The sequence below is a fragment of the Erithacus rubecula genome, assembly GCF_903797595.1.
Source record: "Erithacus rubecula genome assembly, chromosome: 3".
In the NCBI taxonomy this organism is placed as follows: Eukaryota; Metazoa; Chordata; class Aves; order Passeriformes; family Muscicapidae; genus Erithacus; species Erithacus rubecula.
Genome location: NC_136689.1, coordinates 114296259 through 114315520, shown reverse-complemented (window position 1 = coordinate 114315520; position 19262 = coordinate 114296259). Strand labels below are relative to the sequence as shown.

The following is a 19262-nucleotide window of genomic DNA, read 5'->3' as shown; positions in this document are numbered from 1 at the left end:
CTGGTGGAACTTGCTAATACGGGTTTTCCTCCTACCTATTTCATTTAACAAATTCCAATGAATGAGTGTCTTTGAGACCTCAGTCCTCTTAGCAGAACTAGCTGAAATTGTCCTACTATTTGTGTAGTATTGCTAGTGAAATGTATACAAGAAATTGTCTCTATTTTTCATTAGAGAACCAAATTTTCTAAGGTAATTTTACTAGATTTGATTGTTTCAAATACGTCCTTGCAGAGCAAAATCACTTGTCTGTATAAGCAACTACTGTGTGTTTTTAAAAATATGCTTTGTATTTGATATCATACATAGATGCACTACTTTATATATACTGCTTTATCTAACAGTATTTTATTTTAGGGAGCAAGTAATATTTTTAAAATCGACATATCAAAAGGATTTTTTTTTTGGTAAATTTTTGTATATTGTTTTCTTTCTTGGAAACTAATGCTCCAGTTGTACGTGGGTCTTGTAGCTACATGTGTGCTTAGGTTTCTCCTGTATTAGATTACAGAACTGTACTGGACATATCCAGAAATCTGTGATAGACAGGTGCAAATTGCAAGTTAGCACTAAATTACATCACTGATTGTGCCTAGTCAGTGATATGAAATGTTCCAGGCTATGGAAAATACGTTCAGCTGAGATTTTTTGAAACTCAGAGGCAAGTTTAATGGAAAACATTGAAAATGTTAGTGAGAAGTCAGCATCATTTTTTGGCTGATGAGTTGTATTCCTGCCTTTCCTATCAGGCAGGACAGGCATAATGCTGTGAGAAATTCTGTACCAACACAGCTAAGACAACATATAAGTTCTGTACAGGGAGCTCTTCCTTGTAGTCTTCACACCAGCTGTTATTGGACCCCATTTGGAGCTAGGTCTTTTGGTCACTTCTGTAATTTCATATTAAGCTTACTTTTGGAAAAAAAAACCTCACTTCTATGACATCAAGCATAATGTTTTATTTTTTTGTTTTGGCATGAGAAATATTTTAAAAAATAAGTGAAACTTATTTGGAGTTTGGAGTTTTAGCTCATCACTTGTACAGATCACAGTGATTGAGGTTATGCATCTCTAGTCTGTTTTTGAGTTCTTTCAGGTTGTTCTGTAGATAGATGCATATCAACAGTTCTGCCTTTTTGCCTTTCCATGTATTTTTATTTCCTTCAGAATTCTTCTCAATAGCCAACATTATTTTTTCTATCCTGTTTCCTAACATGGTTTGATTTCTTATCTTTTGAACTTGCACATTTTCAGGCTGTTGTGTGTCCATGAGGTAGTGTTGTTCCTGATGCACAGATGAAAAAATAGGTGATTGTGTTTGCCACCAGGCTGACTTTTATCTGAAGTTCTCAAAGTCACATGGTGACTCTTGGTGGCATCAAGGACTTCACTGTCCTCAGAGTAAGAAAAAAGTGTGGTGTACAGAGAGAGGTCATAGGAGTTTCTAATGTGCACCTCCCACAAAAAATCTTATTTCTGTAGAGAACAAATGTTCTGAACTGTCAAAATGGAGGTCTGATTGTGAAGGTGATCCTCTAATCCTAGGATTAACAAGTAACATTAATGAAGGTTTTAGAAAGGGACAGAAGATGGTCAAAGTACAATAAAGCCAAGTTGTGAGGCTGGGTACTAGGGGAAGTCTTGCTTTGCCCACTGTGTGATGCCAGTGAGGACATTCCTCCAGTTTTTAGCTGTTAGGGGACCAGTTCACCACTTTGTGGGAGGCTTCCTGGATTTTTACTACAGCAGTAGCTCAGTATGTATGAAACATATGTGTCCCATGTAGGTAAAAAATACAGCTTATGTGGGAGTATCTTAATGTTGTACGTTGGTAATTCGATGACTCTTCAGAACTTCTATCATCAAATTTGAAATATTACTTTCTGTCTTTCTCTGAAATACCTTTATGTATAACGTGTTACCTCAGCGATACCTTGCTTTGCCTACAGAAAATACAGGGTAGAATGAAAGTGGCATATGGCATCCTAGGGCTGCAGTAATGCTGTAATTTCAGTTCTTTTATATCTTTTACCTTTGGAAGATAGAAATACTCCATCGGTAAAAGTAGATATATAAACCAGGAACTGCAAGTATTGTTTCAAGTGTGGTGTTCTAGAAGGCCATGAGAAGCACTTTCTTGTGTCTGCGTAATCCTGTTCTGCGTCTTTTCTATTGTGAGGAATGATTGAGGAATATCGGAAGGAAATATACGGAAGTGTTTTTTACCACACTCTGATCTCGCTTTTCATAATCTTTTCACTACTAATTTCTATTCTTCCTTTGTACCCTCTTAAAGCAAAATCATTAGGTGTATATATACTTGAAAGATGCATTTTGCATGAAAGAAATTATTTCTATAATTAGTGTGAAGAGTTAAAATGGAAATGGGGAATTAACTTTATTTTCATTTCAATTAAAAACTTATTTGCTTCTAACTTGCTTAAAATACACTCTTTTTTCAGAGACGTGGAGCAATTTCCTATGACAGCTCTGATCAGACTGCGCTGTACATTCGTATGCTAGGTAAGCACACCATTTTCTATATTGCAAGTTCCAATATTTATAATTTAGTTAAATAGTAACTTTTTAATATGTCTGTTGAATTAATAAACTTACCATTGTCTTTCTCCTGGGTAATATTTTGGTTAAAATTTCTACAAGGGGTTGTGTTCTTTTGTGTTGATTTGGGTTTTTTGGTTGTTTGCCTTTTTTCTTTTTTTCCTGAGTTAAGCATTGTATAGGATGTTTTACTCTTATATTGAAGAAAAAAAAAATCCCATAGTTAACCCAATGTGTTTAGTAGAAGTAAAGTTTTCTAAGTGACTCATAATTGATCTTTCTGCGATGGGATTTGCCACCTCTGCCTGGTATCTTTGTAGTTAAAACTGTAGCTTAGGGAACATTTGGAGACTCTTAAAAACTTCAGTACTGAGGCTATGAAGTGTGCAAGATGTTCTCGAAATATTGGTATTATTTTGAACAGTATTTTTCTCATTAATCCTAGAAGGTGACTTGAGAAGGGAAAGGGCGCTTCACAGGGCAGAGTAGCTCAGTCGACTTACTGAGGAGTGCTTCCAGAATAGCAAGGAGATAAAGGGTAAAGTCAAATTCAAACAAAAGAATGGTATCGGGAGGGGAAAGTATCCAGGGGAGACCCTCTGTGGTAGTGAGTGCACAGAAGGAGTTGAGGTCACTTGTTGAGAGGAGAAAGATGCAAAGCTCTTGCAGATCTGGCTGCCAGATCCAGGATTTCCCGCACCTCTTCTGGAGGCTGCTGATGGTGCAGATGGCATGGGGACTGTGTATGTGCTCTAAGTCTGTTTCACTGCCAAATGATGCCATTTCATTTAAGCCACCTTGAGCTTTGAATTTGTGTTGAAATGGACTATGAATGCTTGCATGATGTCTCGCACAGCTCAGTGAGCACCAACAGCTACTCATTATAAATTCTTAACCATCTCCAGCTAAATCAGCCAGAACATGTCTTTTTATGCCCTGAGTCTTTTCAGTTTAGTTATAGATTGTACACGTTAAAGTCCCTAGGAATTCATAACTGCATTATATAGGAATTTAAGTTGTCAGCTATATGCCTGTGTGTATATGAATTTATAGTCCTAATCTACATATGTAAGAATACATGGTCATAGATACATATAAATCCCATTTTTATTTAGCAGCTTCACATTTTTTTCCAGTTATTTTGATTTTTCGCATTTGTGAAGTTGTTAATACTGTAGCACTGACTGTCTACTGAAGGAGTTTTGATCAGAGAATTTAATTACTTTGGGGATTTGTTAAGATGAGAACAGAAGATTCTGGGTTCTAAATGTTTTGTTTTTTTTTTTTAAAGCTGCTGGGTTTTTTGTTGTTGTTGTAAATGGGTTTATTTTCTTTTCAAAAGTTAAAATTAAGTAGTTAGGCCCACCATTTCTGCAGAAGGATTTGTGATAATGCTCAAGTAATTCTAGAGAGAAACAAAGCATGGCTTCCTCTAGTTTTTGGTATATACGTCTGAATGGAGAGAAAATTCTGATTTGTCTTGGAAATCTTCCACTGTTCTCGTAGGTAGAACTGGAAAATATTCAGAACAAGATGTTAAGTAAATTAATCTTTCACTTGTACTCTCATTGGAATTAATTATTACATAATGAGATTGGTGCTTGTTATGAATAGTGTAATTCTTGCTGGCATAATTCATTCATGCTGTTCTGTTATTCAGAAGCAGTAAATATTTTAAAGAACTGACTTCCAACTTAGGTGGGGGGAGGACGGTACCAACAAGCAAACAAAAAATTACTCACGGCATGTTTGAATCATTATGTGATAAATTTGTGTTATTTTCTCACTTAATAGAGATCACTTGGTTTTCCTAAATGTTATGTGTACTATACTGTACAAGTTAGCAACTATTTGCATATTTATTATTTTTGTACTTGTAAATGGACTGTTAAAAAGACCAGCCTGAAAGCTGAACAGTTGGACTCATCGGTATGTAGAACCATTAATATCAGACTAGATTCAAGGGTTACTATATTCCATTACAATTTTTTGTAAGAAGTGTGAAGCACTGCATTTCCTACAGTATTGTGAGAATTTTGTTTTTGTTCTATTTAAGTTAGTACACTTGAGCAGAATAAGCTATATGAAATCCTCAGTTGTAACATAATGGAAAGTTAGGCACAGTCATGAGCAGATTTGCCTTTTACTTGGTTGATTTTTATTCCATACAGACTGTGTATACCAACAAAATGTACCTTAATAAGGTGTTTATCTTATGGACAAAAATACAAGACTGTAACTCCTTCTGCCTTTGTTTAGTTGTGCTGGCCATGAAGTTTCTTCACTCAATGTTTTCAGGGTGTTCCAATGGTAATCCAATGGAAATTCATTTACACCAACTAAACCGGAATTCCTGTGGTATAGCAGTGTGTCCAGGTTCAATTTAAAAGACCCTGTTTTAGGGGTATGCAAAATAAAAAGCTAACTCCTAGCTGCCTTCATCAGTGTGTCGATATAAACAAGCAGCATTGACTGTAATGACTCATCTGTCATACCCCATTCCCAAAATATACACTAAGCCACTCCCGAGTGGCTTATTTACTATTTTAAAATATAGATACAGATGCAGCATTGTAGAATTTTTCTTTTAAGACCCTGGAGATGTTAAAACATCTGCATCACCTCAACCGCTTTTCTCAGCAACTATGAGGAATTCTCAAAATATCTTGTAAGTGCTTTTGTGTAGTCTTGATACTTTCTTGATTTTTCTATTGCTTTTCTCGTTTCCTTTTCTTGTTGCTTTATATTGACTGAAAGATTTTTCTACTGTGCATGGGGTAGAAAGTGTGGGGCACTGACTGCTTGTATTGGTGAGCATGCACCTCCCAGCTGCAATTGGAGCATTTATCTTCCTTTAGAGGTCTTGATCATTTCAAAGAGGTGACGTTGGAGAAAAGCTACTGTGTACTCTGAACCCTCTTCTCTGGTAGTGGTTTTTATGCTGTATTCTGTTTGCTTTAATTCTGGCACATTCAGCTGACCTGTCATTTGTTTCTCCAACAAATTTAATAGGAATTTTAATCTGTGAAGTTAGTAATTCTGTCTGAAAATCCTGCTCTGCACAACCTCATGGCTTTGACTTGAATCCTTTACCTTGAGGTGGCTGTCGCAATTTCTGCTCCCAGCTGTCCTCCATGGTCTCTGAGGTTTCTGCCCCTGCTCCGGATGGCCTCAGCTCCCCAAGCAGCTGCTGCATTGTTACTGTGCCACACTGCAGTGTTAGGGTAGCACCAAGTATGTGCTGGGTAACCCTAACGCCCAGGGATGTCAGCTGTGGCATTTCAGCTGCCTCGTAAGTATCAAAGCTGTCCTTGTGGTGTCAGCAGGAATTTGAGAGAGGGGCAGGAGCTATACAATCTGTTTCAAGGTAAGTTTTGTTACAGCCCTAATTTCTTGTCAGTTTTCTGTTACAACTGCAAACCTCCCTCTTACGCTCCTTCCTCTATGATTTATATAGTAGTCAATTAAATTTCTGCCAGTATGATCTTTGTCTTAAAAATGCAAGTGATCCTGATCATGCAAGACTATTCTGGAAAAAAGTGTAGCTAAATACTCAGCCATCAGATGTTGTATCAATTTTGTGCTCCGAATGAAGTTTGGAAAGGAAGGCTTCACATTTTTCAAATCTTTCTCTTGAGTCTTTGGAATCAACAAAACTCTCAGAGGGAAAAAACTGTTCCTGGAAGTCCAGTGTCATTAAGATGCTGGACTTGAATGTGTTCTGTAAAGGTAACACGAGAGTCTTTCCAATGTGGCTGAAAGTGGCTCAAAAAGAGACATTTCAGATAAAAGCTGCCAGGCAGCTTGCTGCCACTTCTGTGCCCTCCCCCAAGGAAATTACCTATAAGCAGACTGTGGGATCTGATGGCTTAAAAAGACTGTGTAAGCATTTTGATAAGTTTGTAAAGCTCTAAATAAATAAAAACTATTCATAAGTTCTTTTGTTTTAGATGTTAAATTTTAATTGTCTTTCAGCTACTATATTAATGATTGGCTCTGAGGTTGGACTTCTGTTGCTGTTTGAAGGAATTATGTAACAGTGTCCTTTTGTTTGATAAAAGTAATCTCAAATCTTAGATATCTTGTGCTTTTTTGTCAAGTTCCCTGTCCCTTCCTTAAAATTAAATTCTGCATAACTTCAGAGTCATAGGGTTGCAAAACACTTGTGCAGAATTTCCCAAGCAAACTGATGTGAACATGTTATGTTATGTGAAGGTACAATGAAGTGGGTGCATGTGGGATCCATTAATCTTCTGCAGGTTACATTAACCAAAGAGTAAATGCATAATGATGATCCAGTATTTCTGGATATCTTGGAACCAACTATACATGTGCACTAGAGATTAGTTTCACTGTGCTAATAGCACATTGTTTCAAATGTGCATTCAGTTATTCCTTTTTCTCCTGTGTATTTAGAAACTTCAGATGCATGGATGGTATCATCAAATTCCACTTGTACTAATATTTTTCAAGTATATTTATTGTCTGAAATCTTGAAAAATGCAGCAGTTCTGTACCATGATAATGGAGACACCTCTTTTGCCTTTGTTCTGGCACAAGAGAATTTTCTACTTTGTTTGCTGTAATGAATTTCAGTCCTGTAGAAGGGGTATATTTTTCCAGAATAAATCCAGTTATATTCTAAAAAAATTAATCCATTGTTGTGATATTGGTTTTTTTTAAAAAATGGCTTCCTTTACTATGATTAGGGAGAGAAAATTTTGTTCAAGAGCTATATAATGAAAATATTTAGCTTTCCTTGCTGAGAGTTTCTCATTTTATATATATGTGAGTAAACACACTCATTTTAGCTTTATCTTACTACAGTTGCCTTTTCCTCAGTTTGCTATGTCCATTTTTAGTATACAATTCCTTCTTTGGCTAAATATTCCTATAAATAAATATTCTAATAGTTGCTATTTAAAGTAATGTAGTCAGTTGCACTTCTTAATTTTACTTACAGACAGTTTTTCCTGTTTTCTTCTCTAAAATTCTCAACATTGCAGGCATTTCAAGGGTACCAGGGATACTATTTTGTGCTGTTAGTCAAGGGTACTAGTAAATAGAAAAGAACAAAGCAGAGAGAAATTTTCTTGACATCATTTATCAGATGAACGTCCCCATTTTGTTATTTGCAGAATTCCATGTTGGTCTTCATGTTTTTTTGTGAACTTTTTCTATTCATGACACTTAAATTGTTTGCCAAAACGTAGTTACACAATGGCTGAAACTATTTCCAATTCATATTGTGGTTTGTGAATTCTGAAAGTAAAAAACTACATTTCAAACTAAGAATAAATCACAAAACCTATCTCACCTTTTCTGCAAAAAATTAGGTCCATTGAAAAACCTCTTTTATTTTCTTTTAATTTAGCTGGTGAACTCATTCACATAGCTGTAGCTATACCTGATTACCCAGACAAATATGAGTGGAAGGTAATGAAAGTCAAATTTTCCTCCATGTACACTATTATTTTCATATACAGCTACTAATGTATTCGCCCCCTCTCTTCAAATGTTTCCTCTCTTTTTCATTTTTATTATTTTATTTTGTAAGTAAAATTCACCAGTTGCTTGTGCCTAACAGAAGAGTTCTACAATTTGCTGCCTCTGTATTGCCTGGAAGGAGAGAGTCTCTTGCACTCTGCTCAAATGAATGCTTGAAGCCTTTATAAGTAATAATTTGTAAATGATCTGAAAAATAATTGCAGATAGTAACTGGGTTGCTTTCCCTTGCAGCTCAGTTAAGGTTTTCAGTTAAAAAAAAAAAAAAAAAAAAAAAAAAAAAAGAAGGCACACGTATTGACTATGTTTTTACTGATATGTAAGCTTTAGGGGAGTCCTGGGCCTATTTATCCGTTTGTAGTCCTTCCAGCATGCCTCACAAGATAACATTCAGTAAAGTGCGTCACTGTAGATGTGTCAGTGTTTATAGATATGTATCTCTAGGAAGATACCTGTTAAGTATTAAAAGCATACTACTCAAGTGTGAGTCAGTACCTTTAGCTATTTTCTGATAAGTTGCCTACTTCAGCAACACTAGCAGGTTAGAAAAGAAAAAAAAGGAAAAAAATGCTCTCAAGATATCTATCACTTGATGAAAAATAAATAGCTATATTTTTAGTTTTTATAAACTCAGTCATAGTGTGTTTTGTTAATTACTTATTTTGGTTTCATATGGAAAGTGCTGTGTTTGAAGTGAGGACAATACAACGCTTGACAGATTTTTCATAATTAGAAACCACAACATTTGCACATCTTAAATTTATCTTTGTTAGGGTTTGATGAGGGAAACATTATTGCATTTTATCCTCAAAGATTTCTCCAAATTTGTAATTGGAAAAGAATTTTAAGTGAAAGCTTTTAATCCAGGTGAACTGCTTATATTAATACATACAACTATCTAATGAAAGAACACTGATCAGCTTTCAGTTGGTAAAATGCATAAGTAGAAGTCAACTAGCATGCTAAAAGTTTCAGGTTGAAGCTAATTACAGTGCAAAATAGTTTGATCAAATTTTAATACTGAGTTTTGGTATTTTAATAGGCTCTTGTGTAATATTCAAACAGCTGAGCACAAGTAAGTAAATGCTAGTGGGAAAATATTATGTATTATAAAACCATATTGTAATTAGCTTATTTGCTAAAAGCTATCATTTCTAGAAGTTGAAGCTTTTTTGTATTCTACAAAATGTTATCGTTGTATGTGTGTTACTGAAGAACAACAACTTTAAATGTTCTTGTTTTCTGTCATATTAAGGTGCATTTTTACCATACTGGTGTAGCAAGCTCTTCCTAATTTCATCTGAATGCTTATCACATGCTTCCGGCAACGTTTGCTTAGACAGGAGAGATTTTGGCAAGAAAGCATGTGATTGCATGTTTAACAAGTCTTCAAACTTTGTTTTGAATTTCACCTTTAAAACAAAAAGCATTGAAGTAGGCCTATGTTTGAATTACTCTCCTCCATTAAGTACATGAATCTTTACCCCTCCAGGCTATGTTCATTTGCATTTTATCTCTGCCACTCTTCCACACTTTTATTTCACTCTTGACCCTGTTTCTAGGAGATGTGCGAGTAAGAAGTCGGGCAGGATTTGAAACAGAGAGAAGAGGTTCTCATCCATACATTGATTTCCGTATTTTTCACTGTAAGTATTTAAAAGCAGATAAAATGACAAATAAACGAAGGCATCCATCAATTTTAACTACTGAGCCTCTAAAATACAGTTAGTAGCTCTTACAGCAAGACTTATTTTTTTTATATTTCTGAGAAAATCATTCTAGCTTGTTACCAAAAATAGAAGAGGAAAATATTCGCTGCTAAATATTTTTAAAAAAAATATAATTTAAAACTCATTGAATTTAGACCTGAATCTATATAGAAATGATGACTTATCTTCTAAACAGCTACTGGTATGTGTGCTGTGAGCTTGGCAGACACTATCAGTTGAGAATACTTTTCTGTTTTTGTAAAGCGCTAGAAAGGCCCTGTCCAGGATGATGCTTGAACACAATTACAATAATACCGATATTCTTGACTTCATCATAATGAACTAACATTTACATCTACTCAAATGTGTAGCTAGGACTTACATTTTTGGACAGAGACAAATCTTAAGTAAAAGATAAAGGTTTAGGAGAAAGCTGTAGCCTAAATTTTTTTATTATGTCTTTGAGGAATTTTTTTTTAGAAGTGTTACTAGAAGAATATTTTTTTAGAGAAAAAAGTTAAATTATCCATCTGTATTACAACTAAATTTGTCAATAGTTGTTGTAATATAAAATTTCAACACCACCAAACCAGTATGCAGTAAAAGTGCAGAGGACCTGACTCTTAATTAAATTACACTAATAATGAATGTATTAAGTGTCATAAAGCATTGTATCAGCACAATTCCAAGTATTCTGAATGCAATGGAGAGATTTAGTAAGGCCAATTTCATGGTAGTAAGTGTGGTTGTTGTAATTACCTTATGAATAAAAATGAGTGGCAGAAACTGGTCTTATGCTCTGATCTTAACTGAGGTTATTCTTTTTAAAAGTAGATAATCTCTAAAACTCTTAAACTTTTAGTTTTGTTCAAAAGTTTCTTAATAATAGGTGAGAAAACAAAGTTTGAAGAGTGTGCTATGTAGATTTTTTCAATAAAGAGGATAAGAGTTTCATCTCAAGTCCTGATTGTGTATAATAAATTCTCTGTAGAAATAGCATGCAATTTATGAAGTATGTAACTGTCTTTGTGTGTATATATATATATGTGACATTTCATGCTGATACAGGGAAGTACTAACAGAATTATTAAAAGAACTACCTGTTAAAAGGCAGTCAATGTATGATATTATTGCTGTTGTCAAATTAACTATTTTCTATGGTCCTCTTCATACTGTTTCTTTCCATCCTGATGATTGTGCATCAGGCAGATCACGACTAGTCAAGAAAAGGACTTTCACACCCTTCTCCTTGCCCCTACTTGTTCAGACACAGCTACCAGCTTTTAGCAACATCACCTGTGGTGTCTGATGACAGCAAAAAATATTGCTAGGAGGCCCAAAAAATTCTTTGGCTTTAACTTCTCTCCCAAGTCAGCTGCTGTGTTAGTTTTCAGAGTTGTTATATTATAGTCAGATTTTTTTGCACTTCAGGATTGTACCTTGTAGCTCTTTGACTTTGGGCTCCTGCCACATTGTGGAGTTTTTTTCAGTCAGCAATTCAGCACTATCTCTCACCTTATCAGTAGTTATCTAGTAACTTACTTACATGTGGGATTCTTTTTTATCCATAAAATTTTCTCTCTGCAATGCTAATTTAGTCCTGATCAGTGTTTCCTTAATTGTTTTAAGCCAAAGAGATTTTGTAATGCACTACAAGACTGCCAGTAGAGAGAAGTTGCAGAAACCAGACTTGACCTACTTTTTAGGATATTCTCCCTGCCCTCTCCCTGTTACTTCAGAAGGAGTTGGTTCTGTCACGTAGGGGTAAATGACTGAAAAACATTCACCCATTCAATAACATGAGCAATAACATGTGAGAGGAGTCAGTCGTCTCTTCTTTCCTTGGGGCAAATACAGAACTGGAAAGGGTCTCTTCTGCAGCTGAAGCAAACTAAACCATCTGAATGTTGCCTCTTTTTTTCTCCCCACCACAGCTGTATCCTGAACATCAGTAATGCATGGACATGCTTCCTCCATTGTGTTTGTGTAGTTTCACTGTAACTTTCTTGTACTATCCACTGGCTTTATTCTGTGGTTCTAAATATTTTGCAATGATCATTGCTTATGTGTTTTGCAGAGGACTTATACAGTGGCTGTCAGTCACAGTGCTGAAGCATCAGTGCTGTTTGTGTTTTGCTTAGCTAGCTTTGGTTGTTCTGCATTGTTTGCTTTTTCTGTCAACATGTTGTGAGAAGAAGTTGAATGTCTTTCAGGAGGTTTAGGTAATAATATGCTACTGATCAGTTTCTTTTCTAATATTTTATTGATAGGCTCTTAATTCAGTCTTTTACTGATAAGTTGAAAGAGTACGGAATTTTAAATTCACTGCTTCCCTTTATAACACTATTTGATCTTGTAACTTCAACCAGTGTTGCCTAAGTAAAGTTTGTCAGCACTTATTTCTAAAGATCACTTCTGTATCTTCTTATGCATTATAAACTCGTCATCTGTATCTTGATCCCAGAGTTCTGTAATTGATACATGAATATTCAAGTTTCTAACCTGTCTGTAAGTATTCTCAACAGTAACTTTTAGACTACTTTATTTTAGGAAGATGGTTGGAAAAATATTGCTGTTAGAGTCAGTGGAATGGGACTCATATCTGAGGATTTTTAAATGCAGGATTTGACTGATGATCAAGCTAACTTTGGATGGTAGTTTGCCTTCTACATTATCTGTTATTCCAGAAGTCACCTTTTGATAGGTAGTTGCAGGAACGACCAAGATGAATAGCTCAATAAACAAATTTTTGTTTTAACAAGACTGCTTCCTGGTGAATGGGGAAAGTCAGAATTATATTCTTGTTGGTTGGCAGTTGGTTAATATTATCAGTTAGTAAGTTTTCTATTACTGTGTTCTGTTGGTTATGCCTTTATGGGATTATGAGCATAAAATCAAGATAGCATCTTAAATTCACCATTTCTGGAAAGGAGAGAGCAGCCACACAACCTTCTTCCTCTGAACTCACTGTTACACAGTAAAATCCATGCACTGTAATGTTTTATTGAATTGACTGTAGAACACTGGATCTACTTTTCACTCCATAAGAAACAAGAAGGGAGTTTTGCAGTTCACTGTGAGAATGTGGCATGTACTGTTTGATTTTCAGGGAAGTTATTGAAAAAGTGATTGCAGTGGTCATAATCACTCTTTGTCTTCTGGTTTACAAGTAGGCTATGATTTACATGAATACTTCAAACTTTCTTTACATTACTCGAGGCATCATAGGTGGTAATTTGTTCTTCAATGCTGTCAGAATATGTTGATAAAAGCTACTGTGAAACAAAATCTTTGTTAGAAGAATTGGTTAGTGACAAGATAAAAATATTCCCTTTTTCAGAAATAGTACATCAGCAATGAAGTTTTAGGCTTTGTATTCTTGCTATTGAGAAGTTGTTAATAATGTCTATTTTTTAATGTGTGTATATACACACACACAACTACACTTAAGAAATTTTGATTGCTGGAGGTGTTTCTAGCATTCACAAACAAAGGCATATATAATGTGTGTTAATCACTGTTCCTCCTGAAAAAATGCCCAAACAGTGACTGTGCACAGTGATACATACAGTATGTTGTAGTGAGGAAGTGAAGCAAAAATGAACATAGTTCAAATGAATGATTAAGATAATAGAAAAAAATACTGAGTAGTGTCGTATGCAGATACAGCTGAAATTAATGTTTTTAAGCTTTCTTTTAGGAAAGGGTTTTTGGGTATAGTCAGGAGGAACCAGATAGAAAAATTAATACTTTGGTTTTGCAGAGAAGAAACATGTTTTTCTTCTTGCTTTTCCTGTTGTGCCGGGCTCAGAATAAGTAAGATCTTGTCAAAAGGTTTTTGGAATTCCTTTGCACTAATCTCATCAGAGCACGCTTCTACGGGGAGATGATGATGTGATTGCTAACACATTGAGCTCTGTTTTGTGTTTTATGGAATCTGTCACATCTGTGAGTTAAAATATCTTAGAAAGAAGAAGGGATTTTGAATTAATCAGTATGTGTTTGGTAACATTCAGGAATGCTCAGTTTTGAAGAAAATAGTTGCTTGCATACAGTATAAGACTTCATTGAGACTTAGCTGGTTCTTCTCCTTAGCTGCGTATAGAGCCTTTTTAGGGGGGAATGGAAAGAAAGGAAGAGATATTTTTATAGGTGATGTATAAATGTTATTCTTTTGAGAGTGTAAATATGTGATGAAATTTTAGAGTTTATCTTTATTATACAACCTTCAGATATTTACTTGGAAATTACAGCTTGTGGAACATATTAGAAGCTATTCTGGTATCTGGCAAAAATGTCAATGTGTGCTATTTCAATGATGTTTTTAACTTTCTGGTTCTTAGCTCATGAAACCATTCGAAAATGTTTACCTTGAACAGTGAATTTAGACTGCCCTTGGCTGAGAGGCCAGAATTTAAAGAAGAGACAAGACTGCAAATCGAAATTGATTGCCTGAAACAATTTGAAAAATCCTTGTGTAGCAGCAGCTAATGATGCTTTTGATGATACCATCTAGAGATTGAGATAAACTAAGCAGAGTCCAGATGAATTTCAGTGCCCTTTTTTGTTTCAAGAAAATAGAGGAATTACCTATTTGGTTATGTTTGAAAGTAATTGTCTGTCTTGTTCAGCAGTCTACTGTGAAGAAGGGTGAGTTTCACAATGAATAAAGTAATAAAAAAGATTTGTGTGATCGTTAGCTTGAAGTATTTGTTTCCTTTTGAAAATACCATCACTGAGGAATAAAAAGCTTGTACTTGAGAGATTTCTTCAAAAGCTGACTTTCTGTGAAAGATGCAATTCTGAAATTGTCTTCTAATTGTTCACAGTTCAGATTATTAAAATAAATTGTGTTCCACAATGTGAGAGAAGTTTTGACTCTGATTTAGTTTGGAGAATGCAGCCACACAAGGGGAAAACATAAAATGCTATAAATACAGCTGTATTGGCCAAATGAAAAGAGTGAGCTTGGAATGAGCTTGGTTAAGGAAGATTTGGGGATAAAAAGTGCCAATTGAGAATGCAGAGCAGATTGGTTATTTCTTTTGTTATTCTATGTTTGTTTTACCTACAGTTTCTTCTTTCCAAGTTACTGTAAAACAACCTGTACTTTGGAATCTTGCCCAGTTACAGGCCACTCTGTATTTCATTGCTGGCTTAAGTTTGACCATAGAAGAAGACAGAGATGCAGACATACATTCTAATTGTTTCCCATTTCTTTTGAACCTCTCCAATGTGTTCTTTCTCCAAGTAACTTATTTGGAAAGGGTGTTGTTTTTTTGTTTGGTTTGGGTTTGTTTTGTTTTGTTATTGTTTTGTTTTCTTTTTTTTTTTGGTTTTTTTTTTTTTTTTTTTTGCTTTGTTTTATTTTTCCCTGGACAATTTGGTAGAAAATATGTGAGAATTCTTTTGTTTTCATCTCTGCTCCAATTTGACTTTCTGTATTGGCCATCATATAGATTGGTAAAGGAAATTCTTTTTCTGTTAATCATAATAGATTACTTTTAAATTTTTCTTTTTATTCTGGTGATGAAAAATTGACAAAAAAATGGTTTGAAGATTCTGTCATTTCTTCACTGTAGAACTGAAGTTTTCTAGGACACCAAAGATAGGTGGGATGTGCCGTGTTCTTCAGGAGGATCAGTATCTTCATTAACATGGCATAACCCATTTTGTAAAGGCTAAGTTTTTTACGTATTTTGTATATTTGTGTTCTGATGATGTGCCTCTAAATATTTACCTTCAATGAGGTTTCTTAGTTCACAATATGCTGTTGTGAATTGCAGATTTGCTGTGCCCAGTGAGTGCAGTCATGTTAAAAAACCCCAAAAACACAATTGCAGGATTGCTGGGTTTATGATTCAGTAAATTGGTATGGAAAGACTGCCTTGTTTATAGTTTCCTAGTCCTGAGATTATTGCAAAATGTTACTCATTCCAGCACAGAAATGGCATTGTTTAATTCACTTAATTTTGTATCTTTCCTGAGGTGTTTATAGAAATACTAAGTTGAGCCAAGATTCAAAAGAGATGAATTAGTAAAGTCCCACAGATACCTTTTCATTGTTTTTTTTTTTATACTTCTACTGCTGTGCAATGACTTACAGTGCCATTGGAGAATTGGCACTTTTTTCATACTGAAGTAGTGTAATCCCTTCACTTTGAGTAACTTCTCTCAAATTACCTCTGCTTTGAGCAGAGGCCTGGACTAAAGGACTTTCAGAACTCTCTTCTGTCCCTTCCCACCTAAATTATTTTGTGGTTCTGTGACTCTGTGCTTTGCTAAGGCAGTGAGATTATTTTGCTCTGTAAGATTCTTCAGGAAAAGATATCTTTGGTGGTGATAATGCCTTGCACTTCCACTCTATCAGGGAGCAACTGATGAAAGCCACTAGTTTTTAATAGAGTTGTGGTAATAATATAGTTTCTTAAAACTTAATTTTTTTTTCTGATTCCACTTGTTGCGAAAATGTTTGCAAAGCCGTGTTTATATCATTAATCCTTAACCCACAGTATATTTATCAGCAGTTATTATTAATTGAAAAAGAATGGAAAATATTTAGAAAATAAAAAAATATTTATGAATGTGTATATAGTTATATATTGTACATTAAACCTCAAACAGCATGGCTTAATGTTTTTTTTAAGCAGAAGGAGTGTAGTGCCTGTATTACAATGATGCTACATGAGGCTTCTAAGTGGTTCTGAGGAGAACAGGAAGTATGATGAGGTAATTTAGACCCCAATAGTTTAAGTTAGTCTTTTTATGTAACTTTAAAATCCTTAGTAAAATTATATCTTCCAAATGAAATCCTAGTTTTATATAATACTAGAGAACTGAATGTTATAAAAATATTTTTGAATTCAAACCGTGAGTGGTAAACATACAGGAGAGTTATAGCAGGACTTAATTTAAAAAAATGTTCAGGCATCTAATATATTGGATTTCTTAGCAGTCTGATGGGAATAGATGTGAAATTAGAATGCTTATGGGTCCCTCTAGTGGTGTGAAATGCTAGATAATACTTTCAAAATATTCATAAATTGAAAAGTATTTGTATCCTGGAAGGATACATCTTTAGAAATGTCCATCCTTAGAAAGATGGTTTTAATTGGCATGTGAAATGGAGTATTTCTTTCCACCAAATATTTGCAGGTAGTGGAAAATTTCAGATGATATGTCAGGTTTAATGATGGTATCTGCTATGTAAAAATAATAGATATGCAGTTGGGTTAATATGGAAAAATAATGAGAGATCCACTTCCATTAAAAGAAGATAATTCCTTCACATTTTTTGGGGAAAAACCTCCTATGGTGGGCCTGTGCACCTCAAAGTTCAGGTTTTATATTCAAACATAGGAAGGATCCATTGTCACAAATATTTTTTTTTAACTTTTTTTTTTAGTGGCAGTGATACCCAAGACCTCAATTATGCTCTTTCTATTGGTGTGTAGCAAAACTCTCCTTTTTGTAATGGATAGTTTTCTATTTGCCTTTTGGGCTATAGCAATGAAAAAATGGAGGTAAAGTTCTTATTATTGGGTAGCCTTATTTTAACCAGATTCCCATCAGAGGGTGTAAGTCTATCTTTGTATTATAAGAAAATTGAAAGTATATTTCTAGGATGTAAGATTCTGTTAATAATTAAACCAAATCATAATTGTCATTCTTCCATTTCTCCTTATTATACAAAAGGTACACAAATTTTGAGAGTAAGTCCATCAGTATATTGTGATCTTTTAAGTGATTATCAATTGTCTTTACTTTGGATTTTTATACTGACATGAGAAAAATAAATATTTAATATTCCTGTGAAATGTGCTGAAACTTTTTTTAGGTTTTCACGAAGTTAAAAGATTGAGAGTGGGAAGAGATTAAAATTAGTGTGTCAGAATACAGATAAAATCTGTTGCATGAAGGCGACTTGTGTTATTTTATTGCTATATATGCATCACATTATCAAAATAACTGATATTAATAACCAGAATTATTTATTTTTATTTATTTTAGAGAAAGAAAATTTTTTATTACACCAACATCTCACTTAAGATGCTTAGAAACAATAATATAACAATTTTAATCAAACAAACAAAAAGCCCCAAAATCTTGAATTGATACTTTGGATGATACCTCGAACTTACAAAGGAATGGCAGGAAGAATGTCAGAGGACAGCTGCTGTTGAGGAGGCACTAAGGCCTACCCTTTGCCTTCTGGTTCCTTGCATCAAAGGCACTTTTCAATGCTGTAGTGTCCTCGACATGCCCATCATCCCAACTTTGCTTGCATTCTCTTTCAGTTCACATGGCTGTCTGTAAATGTAATATTTATTTTATCGTTCTAATACATCCTTAAGCTGTCCTTGAGAGCAAATGGTCAATTTTGGATATTAGAATGGCATTTAGCACACTGAAGCCTCCAAATGAAAGCAAAGATGTTTGGGCTGGGAGGAGAGATGTTTTACACTGTGCTTATTTATGAGCAAATGCAGTGCACTCTTCATTCCTCACTGTTTCTTTCCATGATCTGTACATTACTGAAGCTTGGTTTGGTAGGGTCTCTGAAATTGGCATCTCTTTTCATGGCTCGTGATAGAAGAGGGGAGGTTGTCATTCTCCTATTAATCATGCATCTAAAGGGAATGAACGTGCTAGGAGGGAAATGCAAAGTTTTCACTGCTCAACTGTGTATTCATTTTACTAGTCTTTTCTATTAGCTGGTCTTAGCTGGTCTGCCAAAACCACAAAGCGCTTGGTTTTTGTATCCTTAATAATTTATCTGTGAGGAAAAGGCGGGCACAGTACGATAATTCCTGCAGCTGAAGAACACATCTTCCCCTCGCCTTCTTCCTTGAAAGCCATCTATTTCTGTTTCAGCCTCACCTTTAAGTTAATAACCTGTCAAATCTCTGCATCTGACTCACTTACTCTGAATTGTCCTGGGGTAAATGTTTAACTGGTAAAGAGAGAAATTTAGATTTTGGGTTGTAGTCTCCAAAATCAGATGCTCTGGAGCTGCAGAGGGATGGCAAGGCTCAAGATCTCTTTTCTCATTTGGAAGTTACTCTGATCATTTCAGATCTAAAGGATAAAGACATTTAGTCAAGGTGTTACTACCTAGCTTGGACTATCCATGTGCAAGAACTAATAGTTCAAAGGGAAGTGCAAAGAACAGCCCCAGACCCCAGCACAAGCAGGGGGCAACCATCTGGAAAACGACAGAGAAAAGGAGTGAGGCCTCCTGGTGGGCACATGAGCCAGACGTGTCTCCTTTCTGCAAAGAAAACAAGTGGTATCCTGGGCTGTATTAGGAGGAATGTTGCCAGCAGATTGAGGGGGGTGATCCCTCTCATGTGTGCAGCACTGGAGAGGCCTCACCTGGAGTCCTGGCCTGGGCTCCCCAGTAAGAGAGAGACATGGACATACCAGAGAGAGTCCAGCAAAGGGGGAGGAAGATTAAAGGGCTGGTGAGAAAGGCAAAAGGCTGAGAAA

The 19262-nt window shown here is 35.2% G+C and overlaps 1 protein-coding gene across 6 annotated transcripts in view; it reads left to right on the top strand.

Moving 5' to 3' along the window:
• Positions 1-19262, top strand: part of PDE7A (phosphodiesterase 7A) — a 74713-nt gene that overhangs the window by 36735 nt on the left and 18716 nt on the right. For 2 of the 6 annotated variants that reach the window (XM_079300017.1, XM_079300022.1), the window contains exons 2-4: positions 2463-2523; positions 9107-9139; positions 9627-9710. In XM_079300017.1, coding sequence (XP_079156143.1) covers positions 2463-2523; positions 9107-9139; positions 9627-9710 — 178 coding nt within the window. The remainder of the gene's footprint in view (positions 1-2462; positions 2524-9106; positions 9140-9626; positions 9711-19262) is intronic. The other 4 variants (XM_079300018.1, XM_079300019.1, XM_079300020.1 and 1 more) reach the window with 2 other exon arrangements.